This window comes from Theropithecus gelada, chromosome 2, assembly GCF_003255815.1.
Source record: "Theropithecus gelada isolate Dixy chromosome 2, Tgel_1.0, whole genome shotgun sequence".
In the NCBI taxonomy this organism is placed as follows: Eukaryota; Metazoa; Chordata; class Mammalia; order Primates; family Cercopithecidae; genus Theropithecus; species Theropithecus gelada.
Window position 1 is genome coordinate 187,634,722 of NC_037669.1, and position 16,417 is coordinate 187,651,138.

General features: G+C 35.9%; 1 protein-coding gene across 1 annotated transcript in view; it reads left to right on the forward strand.

Moving 5' to 3' along the window:
- The first annotated feature begins 6,095 nt into the window (after positions 1-6,095).
- OSTN (osteocrin) overlaps positions 6,096-16,417 on the forward strand; it is a 29,872-nt gene continuing 19,550 nt past the window's right edge. Inside the window, exons 1-2 of the mRNA XM_025377723.1 lie at positions 6,096-6,197; positions 11,955-12,169. Of these exons, the coding sequence (XP_025233508.1) occupies positions 6,096-6,197; positions 11,955-12,169 (317 nt within the window). The remainder of the gene's footprint in view (positions 6,198-11,954; positions 12,170-16,417) is intronic.

Genomic DNA, 16,417 nt, shown 5'->3' on the forward strand with positions numbered 1-16,417 from the left:
AAAAATACGGAAAGTGAAAGAGGGAAATATTTGTGTCACAGCCTAGATGCAATTTTTTGCATAAACTGGCTGATTTGAGAAACTATCAAGTCAGTTTTCCTAGCTAAATCTGCACTATTACCATTACCTACATGTTAAGTGTCTGCACTTTTACCAGAAAATAGGCAGCTTCACCAGTGAACTTTAAAAGCCAGAAGCAACATCAGAGGTCAGTTAGACCATCTCCATTTTACTTGGTCTCGAGAGGAAAGTGTTTGCCCAACATCACATCATTAAGTAGCAACAGAGAGCCTGAGTCTCACAACCCTTGCCTCAGGTCTTTTTTCCATTACAGCGAGCTATGCAGACTTTGTGTTAAGCACTGTCCCTTTTAGGCCTTTTCCTAAAACAAAAAATTATTGTCACTGTGTCATTTATTATTCCTGAGAGATTATAACTTCATGGAGTGGGGTAAGAACGTACTGTGTTTTACAGATTTACTTAAGAGCCAAGCTGACTCACGACCTGCCTGGAAGAACACCAGTAGTTCAATGAGGGAAGATTGTAGATGGTGTTGTCGGCAGGCACACATGGTCATTTCATGGTGTCAGAACTAAGGCCCCTTTATAAAATATCCTGCTAAATCTCTTAAATGCATGTGCTCTGTCATGGTGAGAAGAGAAAGTAAAGAAAATGTAGCCACTGAATTAGTTTGTAAATCCTTTAATTAAGTCCTTTATTTTAAGTTTTTGTTCAAATGAGGCTGGAGTCTATTTTGAGTATTTCCAGTCAAGGTATTAGGGTAAATAATTAAAATCTTCTGGACAATATCAAGATTTACCCATGAACCTAGTACCTTCGTGAATTTCTAATTGTTGGATCAACTATCCATAAGTCAGATGTTAATCATAAATTTGCAGGTTGAAGAGAAATGTCCTTTACACCTGAGTTATTTTTTTCCTTCAACACCAGACTTCACATGCTGATAGTTTAAAAGTCTTATTGATTAACAGGTGCATGAGATCCCATACTGGCTCACATTGCTTCCCTTTTTCAGTCTAACCATCTCTAACATTTACACCTCTCATAGCAGTTTGCTCTTTCTTTCATAGATCAGTGATTTTCAATCTCTTTTTTTCTGCCCCAGCCCACTTGAGAGATTTTTTTCACAATGACAGTGGCTCATTGTGACACTGATTCCTACTAATAAAAACATCTTTCTTCATCTCAACAGGCTTCTCATTAAACTCTGGTTTAAATATAATTAAACCAGTTTTTCTTTATTGCTGGAATTTCAGAACCTTTCATGTGAATTGGAACTCTTAACACCTCTTTAAAATGTACGATATATCCCAAATGTAAATGACAAAATTTTATACCTCCTGACAAAACTTTATACTTCACCGCCTTATTCCATATACCATCGTTCTAGCCAGTTTGAAAGATCCTTTCAAGGCGTAATCAATTCTTACATTTGGAAAGTCCTTAAAATAAAGCATAAGATGTTATACAATATGTTTGTTTATTCAGCAGAATTACTTGAAACGTCAAAACACGTACTAGTCCAGTTGTCTAAAAAACCAAGGAAGTACACAGATAATCTTCTTATAAGGCAGATTCTATGGCTGCTGTTTCTTTTGAAACTCCACACTATCCAGAGAAATATTACTCAAAAATTACTTTTAAAAAATGATGTGCTAAAAAAATGCAAACACCTTTACTTTGGTGTATTCATGCAGTCAGTGAACATCCTTTCTTTGAACCTTCTGTGATCTAGAGTATACATGGTGCCTAAGAGATTTTAAATCATGGGCTATATTTATCCACTATCAACAAAATAGGAAAATGGGGCTGAACTTAGACTTTTCCTTTCCTCCCTATAATTTCCTCCGTTTCTAATTTTGGAGCAGTCAAGTTTCAACTAGTTAATCAAATGTCTTTTGTGTGGCAGGTGCCAAGGTGTTTGTTTTCATTAGTGTACCAAATGCCATATTTAGGAACTTGGCCTTTTGGTTAACTGGCTACAAGCATGGCTTTAAACCATTAAATGTGTGTATTTAAACTCAGCATTTATTTTTACATCTCCTTATCCAAATAATCAGGATGTGGTTATCTGTAAGATGATACATCATGATTTTTTCCTATGTACACCCAAGCACAAAAATATATACCTCAGACATAATCATCAATATTATAAACACTAATCATCCTGTGCCATTTATAAGATTACAGAGATGAGGAGAAACCTGGTAAGTGAAATGTACATAAAAATAGTTAAAGGAAATCCACATGGAAAGACATATAAAATTGGGCAATTTTCACATTTGAAACCTATTTTTATGATAAAAAGCAAGAAAGGAAAACATAAACAACTGTAGTTTGTCTTTGATTAAATGGGACAACAATTTCTTTAAAAAAGATATATCAGGCCAGGCATGGTGGCTCACGCCTATAATCCCAGCACTTTGGGAGGCTGAGGTAGGTGGACCACATGAGGTCAGGAGTTTGAGAACAGCCTGGCTATCGTGGTGAAACTTTGTCTCTACTAAAATACAAAAAATTAGCTGGATGTGGTGGTGGGCGCCTGTAATCCCAGCTACTCAGGAGGCTGAAGCAGGAGAATCACTTGAACCTGGGAGGCAGAGGTTTCAGTGAGCTGAGATTGCGCCATTGCACTCCAGCCTGAGCAATAGAGTGAAACTCCATCACAAAAAAATAAATAAATAAGATATATCAGAGATATGAAATCATTTAAAAAATACAGTTATGTTCTTAGTATATCCTCCTTTATGTAAAGTGAAAGAGACATCAGCAAAATCAGGAGAAGAAGAATACAATTAAGTAGCTGGCTTCCTAAAGTAATCACTAATGCAGGTTTGGGTTGATATTTTCATCAGATAACTATTGCATTCTTATTGGTTATTTTCCCAGTTTAGAGACATAGTTTACTGGGTTGTTTTTTTTGTTTTTTTTTGTTTTTTATGCGTATGGAAAATCTCAGTTCAGATATCAAGTTAGTGAAGAGAATACAGAGAAAATTTACTGCTCCCTTCTAGAAAAAATAGAATACAGAGAAGTTGCTAGTAACTAGCATTATGAGACAAGATTCTGAAGTAGACTAATTGGTGTCAAAATGAACAATTATTTCAGACATTACATGAAAATCAAAATGATATTTGATAAATAAATGTTGTAGACAGTGCTAAAATACTGTATCTTCATTTTTTTCTTAGCCAACATAGTTAATCCAGATACTATTCTATTTAAGTAAAACATTTGTTCACATACCAGCATGTAACATTTATTATTAAAATCTACGCAGTTTAATAGTGACAAGTTGGTTTTTGTTGTTGTTTTCTTAGGAATGTGGGCAAAAGTTTTATTATTTTTTCCATTTCTTGCATTTGAAATACTCTTTGATGACATCCTAGGCCTAAAATTCTTTGCCATAGACCTTAACTGCTACACAACTGCAATCAACCACTTGTGAGGGGCTTCCCTCTCTGTAAGTTTTACAGAGGCTAACTGTATTAGTCCATTCTCACACTGCTATAAAGAAATACCTGAGAATGGGTAATTAAAAAGAAAAGAGGTTTAATTGGCTCACAGTTATGCAGGCCGTACAGGAAGCATGGCTGGGGAGGCCTCATGAAACTTAAAATTGTGATGGAAAGCAAAGGGGAAACAGGCATGTCTTCATATGGCCAGAAGAGGAGGAAAAGAGAGGAGAGGTGCTATACACTTTTAAACAACCAGATCTCACAATAACTCACTATCAGGAAAGAACAGCACCAAAGGGAGAATCTGTCCCCATTATCCAGTCATCTCCCTCCAGGCCCCACCTCCAGCACTGGAGGCAACTCATGGCAGTGGGTTAGCAATGGCTCGCACTCAAGCCTCTGCCTCTGCACAAACTCACTGGGGGCAAGGAAAGAGCCACAGTAACAAATTCTTCAAGAAAATGTCAAAAACAATCTTGGTACACACCCAAACAAATGTAGTTATTAAGGAAATATTTATTGATGCCTCATATTCTTTCACATACAGATTATAAATAGTAAATGAGACAGAGGGGTATGCATGAATGGATTCAATCCTCTCAAAGCTCTTTGGAGATGGGAATTCCTTCTCATTTCACAAAGGAGTATAATGAAGCTTGAGTAGGGTAAATGATACATATTCAAGGTTACACTGATACTAAAGCAAAAACATGACTCAAATCCAATCTTACAGATTCCATTCTAGCACCCACTTTCTCTTGACCCCCAGCAGGTTTCCCAAATTATTTTTTTTAAAGAAAATAGAGTTTCTTGAGACTTCTTATTCACAAAGGATGAAGTTGGAAGGCTTTCCCACTGTCATGTACTAAGCAGCAAAGCTTGGGTTCATGCCTACTTTGTTCTAGCCCATACTCCACGATCCTCCCTCAGTAGAGCAAGGCCTACAGTTTACCTACAGTTTTGTAACTGCCAGTATTCAAACTAGCAGCAGGTCAGCCTGATGTAGGCCATAGATGAGCTTTAGTTGGCTGGATAGTGGCTTTTTAATCTAAAAAGTCAGACATATATAAATAAAGCATCTTTGTGCTCGCTACCCAGAAGTAACACGTGTTAAGATTTTTACATATTTGCTTTAAATTACATATAGATTAAAAACTGATTCCCGTATGTTTTTTCTATCATTGTACTCACTTTTTCATCTCTGCAGAGGTAATCATAATCATGAATCAAGTTCCATTGGTTTATATTTTATATGTATATATTCCAAAATATATGGTATTGCTTTGGGCATTTACAATTTCAGTAAATGGTATAATGTCATGTATTGTTTTATACTTTCCATTTCTCCACAAAACCGTTTTGTGAAATCCATGCATACAGACAAACATACATTTAAGTTATTTGTTTTAACAGTAAATATGTATTTAAGTCATTTACTTCAAGTCAGTAGTTGGAATAAATCTCAATTAATAAATCTATTTTCTCTTGAATGGGGCACTGGGTTGATTCCAATTTTTGACTACTATAAACAATGAGGCTATGAACTTTCAGATACATGTCTCCATATAAACACTGACAGCTTCTCAGGAATACACACATACCTAGAAGTGAAATAAATGTGTCCTAGGTAAGAGATAAGCATTTTCAACCTTTTCATAGTGTCCAATTTTCTCCAAATGATTGGATTCATTTTCAACTCCACCAGAATTTTTTGTGATATTGTTTCCTAAAACCATTCTAACATTGCAAGGTTGATCAATTTCTTGCCAATCTAATGTGTGTAAATGGCATTTTGCTTCTATTTTTATTTGAATTAAAGAGATTGTATGTATTGTGGAAGGTTTTGTTCATTCACTTCTCCTCTTTTCTATGAAGTGTGTATTCATAACTTTGCCCCATTTTTATTTAGTTGTGTGTCTGTCTTTAAAGTTACATTTAAAGGGTTTATTTACATTTTCCAAATACTAATCTTTCTTTTATGTATATATTGAAAATACCTTCCATTAAGTAATTTGCTTTTCGATTTTTTATTGTATCTTTATGTAATTTTTCAATTTTGATATAATAACATCTGATAGTTTTTTAATAACATTTTTGAATCTTGCTTATGAAATCCTGGCATAACACAAGGACATAAAGAAATTCTCTTAATTTATGGTGGGGGTTTTGAAATTTTGAACTTAAATCTTTTTAGACACTATAGTCTCTCTGGTTCACCACAGACCCAATCAGTACTTATTCTCTAATACCTTGCCACTGTTACAAATTTCTCCTCAGGTACATATATAATGTCTTAATCTCTAGATTTTAGAGTAAAAAAATAAAGTTACATTAGCTGTATTTCTCAGATTGTGGGTTAGTTTGAATTAAATTATTGTTATAGCTGTACAACCCTAATCCAGGGTCTCCATAGAAAAGAAACCTTGACAGAATTCGTTCTGGGGGATGGACAGCTTCTATTACATATTATTTACGTTTTGTAGAGATGCACTCCAATGGACCAAAGCTGAATAATTTGGCTTACCATTTGCCTCTAACAGTCCTTTTAGGATCTTTTGTTTTTTATCTTTACATTCCAAATGAATCAGTGCTAACTATGACACATTTAACCCTCAGATGCTGGACTGGAGATTGGCAAGTGCACATTTCATCCTGGCTGTGACACTGACACTGTGGAACTCAGGAAAAGTCCTCTCAGTAGATGTAACAACAACAGAGGTAATGGAAACTGACTTAGAGAAATAAATATATATGTTTGACATGTCCTATAAATGATGTTTATATATAAAAGAATATATATAAATATATTTCATATACATAAATATAACTTATATATTTATATATCATGTCTTCTATATTTTATATAGAATATATATTTTATAAATATAATGTATATATTTATATATTGCATGTATATTCTTTTGTAAGCATGTCATTTCCACTAGAGTAAGAAGGAGGTGCAGCTACCAACAAGAAAATGTACACAAAATAAAATGGAGAAATAACACAAAATCAAGAAAATAAGTATTTCTTATTGTCTTCTTTTTATTGCCAACATGACATTCAAGGTTGTGAACTTGAAATGAAAAGAGCAGTAATCATGATCTTCTCCTCACAGAGGAGTCAGAGCAAGCCAGTTATCTAAATGTGAAAAGAAACTTAAGAACAAAGACTTGTATTCCTTGAACAAAAAAAGCTTTAAGAGAAAATCCATTATTACAGCCATATTTAATTAAATCAGTTATGTCAGAATGAAGGGCTTTTATGTAAAATTTGAAGTTGTTTGCATGCCAAAATTTGAGTAGTTTTGTTCAAACTTTTAATTACAGTACAAATGTTTTTGTAGTGCTATGACTAAAGTACAAAGAAAAAGAAATGTGGGGGCATCACAAGGAGAAAAATTAGTTTATTTGATCTTATTAGAAACATATATACATGTTTCTTAAATAGCATCAAGTGAGAGTCTCAAATGCATTATATTGAAAGACAAGTTTTGTAAAAGTTTTGTTTTTTTTAAGATTAAAGATATTTCTTAGAAAAACTATTGTTGAGTGTGTGTTAGTTGGAAAAATAAAAGCATGTTTTTGGAGGATGCTTTGAAAGATAAAAAACCTTTGCCCTTTGAAGGTTTATCTCCTTCTTTAGGGTTTATTTTGGGTTATTTCTGCATTCTTCCCGTCTCCAGTTTCTATGTTGTCAGGATTATACAGGGAAGTGATAGAAGCTAAGATCTCAGTAGTTTGAAACCATATTGTGGGCTTTGTGCTGTAAGTAATAAAGAACTATGAGAGATTTGTAATTTTCTTTTTATATGACAAAAGTAGTATTGGGGATAACTAACTTTATAACAGTATTACGGGTGAAATAGAGAAGAGAGAGATAGCAAATTGTAAGGTGATTAAGGGCGTACACTAAGCAGTAAGGAGGCCTTCATTTAAAGTCACCACTTGGATGACCTGAGGTCAAGAGTTAGAGAAAAGCCTGGCCAACATGGTGAAACCCTCTCTCTACTAAAAATCCAAAAATTAGCTGGGCGTCATGGTGGACACCTGCAGTCCCCGCTACTTGGGGGGCTGAGGCAGGAGAATCACTTGAACCTGGGAGGCAGATGTTGCAGTGAGCCAAGATCGTGCCAGCCTGTTAACAGAACAAGACTCCACCTCAAAAACAAAAACAAAACAAAAACAACAACAACAAAAAACACCACTGATGGGAATCAAAAATAGCAGCCAGAAGAAGATAGATTGTCCTGCAAGAACTGACCAGACTTAGGGCACATATGACTGGATAAGGAAACAGGAGGCTCAATAGCTTTCAGTTTACACGCCAGGCTACAGGTATTTTAAAAGAGACTTGAGTCAATGATTAAAGGGCTTGAAAATGCTACTCTTTTGTTCTACTGGAGAAAATGAAGAGAACAGAAAAATGTATTAGTCCATTTTCATACTGCTATAAAGAACTACTCAGTCAGGTGTGGTGGCTCATGGCTGTAATCCTAGCACTTTGGGAGGCTAAGGTGGGTGGATCACTTGAGGTCAGGAGTTCAAGATAAGCCTGTCCAACATGGTGAAATTCCATCTCTATCAAAAATGCAAAAATTAGCTGGGCATGGTGGTGACCGCCCGTAATCCCAGCTGCTCAGGAGGCTGAGGCAGGAGAATCGCTTGAACCTGGGAGGCAGAGGTTGCAGTGAGCCAAGATCAAGTCACTGCACTGCAGTCTGGGCAACAGAATGAGACTTTGTCTCAAAACAACAACAACAACAAACTGCCCAAGACTGGGTAATTTATAAAGGAAAGAGGTTTAATTGACTTATAGTTCTGCATGGCTTGGGAGGCCTTGGGAAACTTACAATCATGGCAGAAGGTGAAGGGAAAGCAAAGCATATTCTTCACAAGGTGGCAGGAAGGAGGCTGAATTACCAAACATTTATAAAACCACCAGATCTTGTGAGAACTCACTATCGTGAGAACAGCATGGGAGAAATCATCCCCATGATTTAATTACCTCCACCTGGTCTCTCCTTTGACATGTGGGGATTATGGGGATTACAATCCAAGGTGAGATTTTCAGTCAGGTTACAGCCAAACCATACCATTTTGCCACTTGCCCCTCCCAAATCTCAGATCCTCACATTTCAAAACACAATCATGCCTTCCTAACAGTCCTCCAAAGTCTTAACTTATTCCATCATTAACCCAAAAGTCAAGTCCAAAGTTTCATCTGAGACAAGGCAAGTCCTTTCCACCTATGAGCCTGTAAAATCAATAGCAAGTTTGTTACTTCCTAGATACAATGGGGGTTCAGGCATTGGGCAAATGAACTCACTCCAAATGGGAGAAATTTCCCAAAACAAAGGGGGCACAGACCTCATGCAAATCAGAAATCCTATTGGGCAGTTATTAAACCTTTGGAGATCATTCCAAAACCATTTCCTTTGACTCCATGTCTCACATCCATGTCATGCTGATTCAAGAGGTAGGTTCCCATGGTCTTGGACAGCTCTGCCCCTGAGGCTTTGCAGGGTACAGCCCCACTCTCAGCAGCTTTCATGGGCTGGCATTGAGTGTCTGTGGCTTTTCTAGATGCACAGTGCAAGCTCTCCGTGGATCTATCCAATCTGGGGCCTGGAGTACTGTGGCCCACTTCTCACAACTATACTAGGCAGTACCACAGTGGGGATTCTGTGTCGGGGCTCCAACCCCACATTTCTCTTCTGCACTGCCCTAGCAGAGGTCCTCCATGAGGGCTCCACCCCTTTAGCAAATTTCTGCCTAGACATCCAGATATTTCCATACATCCTCTGAAATCAAGGCAGAGGTTCCCCAAACTCAATTATTTACTTCAGTGTACCAGCAGGCCCCAAAACATGTGTAAACCACCAAGGCTTGGGGCTTGAACCCTCTGAAAGAATGACCTGCCTGTATGTTGGCCGCCCTTAGCCACAGATGGGATGCACGGCACCAAGTCCCAAGACTGCATAAAGCAGCAAGGCCCAGGGCCTGGCCTATTAAACCATTTTTCCCTCCTAGGCCTCTGGGCCTGTGATGGGAGGGGCTGCCGTGAAGCCATCTGACATGCCATGGAGACACTTTCCCCATTGTCTTGGCGATTAGCATTTGGCTCCTAGTAAGCAAATTTCTGCTGCTGGATTAAATTTCTCCTCTGAAAATGGGTTTTTCATTTCTATTGCATCATCAGGCTGCAAATTTTCTAAACTTTTTGTTCTGCTTCCCTTTTAAACATAACTTCTAATTTCAAACCATCTCTTTGTGATTAGATAAAACTGAATGCTTTTAAGAGCACCAGCTCATATTTTGAATGCTTTGCTGCTTAGAAATTTCTTCTGCCAGATACCCTAAACCATCTCTCTCAAGTTCAAAGTTCCACAGATCTCTAGGGCCAGGGCAAAATGCCGCCAGTCGCTTTGATAAAGCATAGCAAGAGTCACCTTAGCTCCAGTTCCCAACAAGTTCCTCATCTCCATCTAAGACCACCTCAGCCTGGACTTCATTGTCCATAAAACTATCAGCATTTTGGTAAAAACTATTCAACAAGTCTCTAGGAAGTTTCAAACTTTCCCACATCTTCCTGTCTTCTTCTGAGCCCTTCAAACTGTTCCAATCTCTGCCTATTTCCCATTTCCAAAGTTGCTTCCACATTTTTGGGTATCTTTATAGCAGCACCCCACTCTCTGTGGTAACAATTTTCTGTGTTAGTCCATTTTCATACTGCTGTAAAGAACTGCCCAAGAGTGTGTTATTTATAAAGGAGAGAGGTTTAATTGACTTACGGTTCTGCATGGCCAGGGAAGCCTCAGGTAACACAATCATGGTGGAAAGTGAAGGGGAAGCAAGGCACCTTCTTCACAAGGCAGCGGAAAGAATGAATGCAGGAGGAACTACCAAACACATAAAACCAGCAGCTCTCGTGAGAACTCACTCACTATCACAAGAACCGCATGAGAGAAGCTGCCTCCATAATTCAGTTACCTCCCCCTGATCTCTCTTTTCACATTTGGAGATTATGAGGATTACAATTCAAGATGATATTTTGGATGGGAACACAGTCAAACCATGTCAAAAGACAATAGAAAGAATAATTTTAGAAGAAAAACAGAAAGTGAAGAAAAATAAAAACCAAGGTCAATAGTCTGGCACATGGAAGAATCACTAGAAGTGGGAAGAGATTCCCCAGAGCTAAAAATTTTCCCACATGGGAATATTCTCACGATTTCAGAAAAAAAGCAGTATTTGTGGGACTACAGAATGACTCAAGATTGTTAGTAGGAGCATTTAAGAAATGCAGTCATTGGGCCTCAGAGAGGAAAAGACAGACCTCACAAACTGAACAGCTATAGATTTATGACTTGGATGAAGTGCAAAGTGGCAATAGGTGTAAGAAACAAACAAGAAATTTTACAGGGCACACAAAGTTATTGGGATATCTCAGACACATTGCAGACACAAATACTTGTTGATAAATCACAGGGATAGAGAAGGTGAGATGCTTAGACACAGAGACTAAATTTTTATTTTTGTATCCTTCATGTCCAATGCAGAACCTAGTACATAGTGGATTAGTAATGGCTTGAGTTAGTAAATAATGAATGAATGGTAAAAAGAAAATAGCATGAGATTTGGTTCGGAATTCATTTAATAAATATTCATCAGAAATTTGCTGAATAGTAACTATGAGCAAAATATGAGATGAAGCATTAAATAAATCAAATGAAAGACTAATTAGACAAACTCATTGATTCAAGATTCAACCTAATAACAAATACAAATGTATTGTAACCAACCTGGCACAAGGCAAAAAATAATAAGTGCAATGATGAAAGTGGTATATAGCAAAGCACTATGGGAATGATGAGGAAGGATGAAGTTGTTGCTGGAAAAGAATCTGAAAAAGTGATCGGTAAATATGCTAAATGTTGAAGGCATTCCAGGAGTTTTTCTTTTCTTCTCTTGTCTTGTTTTTTTCCCTTGTTTATACCCCTCTTCTATGTGTTTCAGTCCCCAAAGATCTAGCACTCTCTATGGAAAATAACTTCGTAAGAAATTGTAAGTCCAGGCACGGTGGCTCATGCTGTAATCCCAGCACTTTGGGAGGCCGAGGCCGGTGGATCACCTGAGGTCAGGAGTTCGAAACCAGCCTGGCCAACGTGGTGAAACCCCACCTCTACTAAAAATACAAAAAATTGGCCAGGCATGGTGGTGGGCACCTGTACTCCCAGCTCTCTGGGAACTGAATAGGAGAATCACTTGAACCCGGGAGGTGGACGTTGCAGTGAGCCAAGATCACGCCATTGTACCCCAACCTTGGCAACAAGTGCAAAACTTTGTCTGAAAAAAAAGTATAAAATGTTACATGATGAGAATGTCAGCTAATGGTAGCAAAAGCCAAATACATATATACATACTTGAAGTCTCTTTGTCTAAATTAATGGAATCACCTTTCCTTGCCTTATAGGCCTTTGATTCTGGAGTCATAGATGTGCAGTCAACACCCACAGTCAGGGAAGAGAAATCAGCCACTGATCTGACAGCAAAGCTCTTGCTTCTTGATGAATTGGTGTCCCTAGAAAATGACGTGATTGAGACAAAGAAGAAAAGGAGTTTCTCTGGTTTTGGGTCTCCCCTTGACAGACTCTCAGCTGGCTCTGTAGATCACAAAGGTAAACAGAGGTAAGTGAACTCTTAGAAAAGGAAAGTTTTTATTTTCTAATTATTTTATTCTGGATTCTAAAACAGCGAATTCCACATGAAAAATACAGTGAAAACTTTGTATAGAAACAGATTTGACAGCATGTTAGCTAATCTATAGGTTTAATAATATAATTTTCGAAATAACTGTTTAGGGAGCAAAATGACTGCCACAGTGTGCATTAGTATTTTTGTCATAATGTTTCCTAAGTAAGATTCTGTCTTATGCAGATATAAAACAGTTATTATAAGACATTACTGCGTTTGGGAGGTGACGCAAAATATATGCTCAGTGGTATAAATGTTCTGGTGAATTGAGTTTTCCATTTACTAGAGGTAATTGGAATATCCTTTGGTTTTTACCGTTGATACAAACTTTTCCAAATTGTGTGAATGAATCTGAGTGAAAAGCTCTCAGAACTTGGAGTCAGAACACATGTGTTTCTGTCAAATTTCTGTTTCTTTCCATGTGACTTGTAAAGTATCTTATCCTCTCTGATCCTCAGCTTATTTATCCACAAAGTGAGAACAATTACTTGGTTCCATAAAATTCAAATAAGATAATCAAATGTAAGTGCTTCATAGAATGCTAATTATTATAATAGATTTAGAGTCGTGAAATATCCCTTTAGGTCAGTAATTTAAAGTCATCATTTCAAACTTAGTTCATTTTCTTCAATATCTGTTCTTCATACTGTACATTTCATATTAGAAGTGGCACAAAAGACCACCTAAGTACCATAGACAGACACCTGGGAAATTGACCCAAGATTCCTTTTGTTCACCCTGAACATTTCTCACTAAACTCTGTAAATACCGTTTGCCTTATATATTAAAAAAGGAAATTATGTTTATCACAGCACTATTCACAATAGCAAAGCCATGGAATCACCTAAGTGTCCAACAGTGGTGGACTGGATAAAGAAAATATGGAATGTAGACACCATGGAATACTATATAGTCGTAAAAAAGAAAAGAATAAAATTATGTTCTTTGCAGCTACATGGGTGCAGCTGGATGCCATTATTCTAACTGAATTAATACAGAAACAGGAAATCAGACACTAGATGTTCTCACTTATAAGTGGAAGCTAAACAGTGGGTATCCATGGGCATAAAGATAAAAACAGTAGACCCTGGGAGCTCTAAAAGGTGGAAGGGAAGAAGGAGAAGTTGATAAACTACCTACTGAGTATTATGTTCACTATTTGGGTGATGGGTTCACTAAAAACTCAAACCCCAGGATCGTCCAATATACCCATGTGGCAAACCTACACATGTATACCCTGAATCTAAAATAAAATATTTTTTAACAATACTTTGTAAAAGATAAAATTTATTTCAAATAAATAAATAAGAAAATTTTAGGAGCTTCAGTAGTGCAACTGATTAGTGTGCAGTACTTACAAAACAGGAAGCATTAGACTTATCTCATGTATGAATATCTACACAAAAATCATAGATAAAATGTTAGCAAATAGAATCCAACAGCACTTTTTAAAATATAATACATTTTGACCAAGGGGGGCTTATTCCAGGAAAGTAAATATGAGTTAATATTAGTAATTATATAATGTAATCTTTCATATTAATAGAACAATAGATAAAAATCATATGATTATATCAATAGATGACAGAAGAGATATTTGACAAAATCTAATATTTATTAATGTCTAAGGAAGTGCAATGGAATAAGAACTGAGAAACACTTTTTAAACATGATGTATATGTATGTGTGTGTTTGTATTTTAGCCCAAAAGCCAACATCTTATTTAATGGTTGAGGCACGTACTGTGTTCTTAAGTCAAAAAACTCAAAAGCAGAAACATGTCAGCTCCACTTAAGTTAAATTACAAACTTAACACAATTCTAATAAAAAGTGCCATCAGTGTTGATGATAAAGTTCATTTAAAAGAATAAAAGCTAGCATAGCCAGAAAAACTCTGCAAAAGAGACAGAAAGAAAGAGCCCTACCAGATATTAGTAAGTAAAAGAATATAGTTTGAATAAGTGACGTTGGGATATGAGGAAAAAGATAAAATTAATTCATTCTCAAACTATACATTATGATAAATTCTAAATGCATCAGAGATTTGATTGAAGAAATAGATGAACCTATATAGGTACTAGAAGAAGACATTGTTGGAAGTTCTACATAGAGAAGGAATAGAGAAGGTATTCTAAATTCAGTTGTAAAATCTGAATAGAAAAAATAAGGAAAAAATTAATTACATATTTTAAAGTTTTCATGACAAAAGATACCATAAAACAAAGTAAAAACACAAAGAATAAACTGGAAAAAATGTTTGTAACTTAAATCAAAGGGTTACTATATTTAATATATAAAGAACCTTGAAAAATAAAGAAGAAAAAGAACAAACTATAGAAAAATTGGGGTAAAAAACAGTAGTCAATTCATGAAAAAAATGTAAATTGCCTTTAGCCGTGTGAAAAGATGCACACCATTCTTGTTATAAGAAAGAAGTGTACTATGATTTTACTGGTATACAATTCCTCACCTGATAGATTGGTAGAAATGGATTTTTGAAAAACCAAAATAATTACTGAGGCTATGAGAAAAAGGCACTCCCACGTGGTGCTGATTGGAGTGCAAAATGGGACCCACATGGAGGGGAATGTTGCAATATCCAGCAGAGTGGATGTGTGCTTACTTTTTGGCCCAGCCTTCCTCCTATTTCTAGATATCTCTCCCAAATATATACTAGTAAAAATGTGTTTAGCAGAAGAAAGCAGGCATAAGGCTGTTCATTTTAGAACCATTTATTATAAACTTTTTATTTAAAAAATAAAATTATAAGCAAAATACAGAAAAATATTGACACCTGTGATCACAAAGAAATGACTCTTAAGGGCAGTTTGTTGTCCTGGGGGAATAACTCTTTTTCGGAGGAGGCTTACTGGATCCTTTAAGTGAAAAGTGGTGTTGACAGATGGCCATCTGGGCATTAGGGTTGCCCATTTCTCTTGGATTAGTGATTGTTTTTAGGAATTTTAGAGCATAGACTTGAGTCATGAGTGCACGCTGATATTAATCAGAAACATAAATTTATACTAATATGAATGTTTTTTGGACATTTTGAAATCATGCCATATCAGGTGTTATAATATTATTTAACATGTTCAACTTATAACTTTATTTCATTTTTTCCATGCCGTGAATCCCCTTTCTTATTTGCATCAAGAATGATCGAATTTGATTATCAAATAAATACATATTTGCTTTATTTCACAATACAAACTCAACCATCTCAGAATAGCAATACCAAGATTATCACCAGCAATACGATTTCCCAAAATAGTTTGTAGTTAATAATTTTACTGATCCTCAGATTGTCATAGTTTAGCTAATCAGAACGTCCTCAAATTGGCTCTTGAGTTCTTTTGAACTGAAATTAGAAATAATAAGTTTCCTTGCTATCAGGTATGACAAGATATTCAAGCTCACTTTGTACATTTTCTTCCCCAACTCTGCCTGGGGAAACAAAATTATGAGTTTTATAAAGAAATATTGTGCAAAGGAGGATTGTAATATTTAAGGTTCATTTACAATGGGCATTTGGCATCGACAGAACGAGTATTTATATGTATACATTCAACATTTTGCAGCATATTTGCATTCAAGTTACATTTCCAAATTCTATGCCAAATACAGTCTAACTCACCATCACAAATCCCTCAGATATTACTAAAATCCTGTTTATTTGGTAGGAGTGCAGTATTATCTTATTAGAAAATAATTTTATATTCCTACTAGATAAACTGTATTTTTACTACTTCAATGAAATTCACTGACATTTTCTTTCCAGTTGAATGCATTAAATCTGTTTAAATCTATGACTGAAAAATCTTTAGGAAATGCTAGTTATCAATTCATTGTTTTTGAAAACATATAAATGAAGAGAACATTAAACCTACCTTTCTTATATGACCTTCACCAGTAATAGTAGAGGAGCTGGCATTTTCTCTTTATAGAATTTTTGCATCTAAAACAATCAAGAAATTGTGGAATTAGTAAATGAGGTAGAAATTTCTCTTTATAAAATTATTTTGGCTAAAAAATGACAGAATTAGAAAATTTCTATTTTGCAAATCCTAATGAAATGATGGGTCTAGACAATTATCATTAACTGCTGTTAGCATCAGAAGAAAAAAACAGCAAGTCATTATATGCCTTCCGATAATAGAACCCAGCACTACCTATAAAATAGTA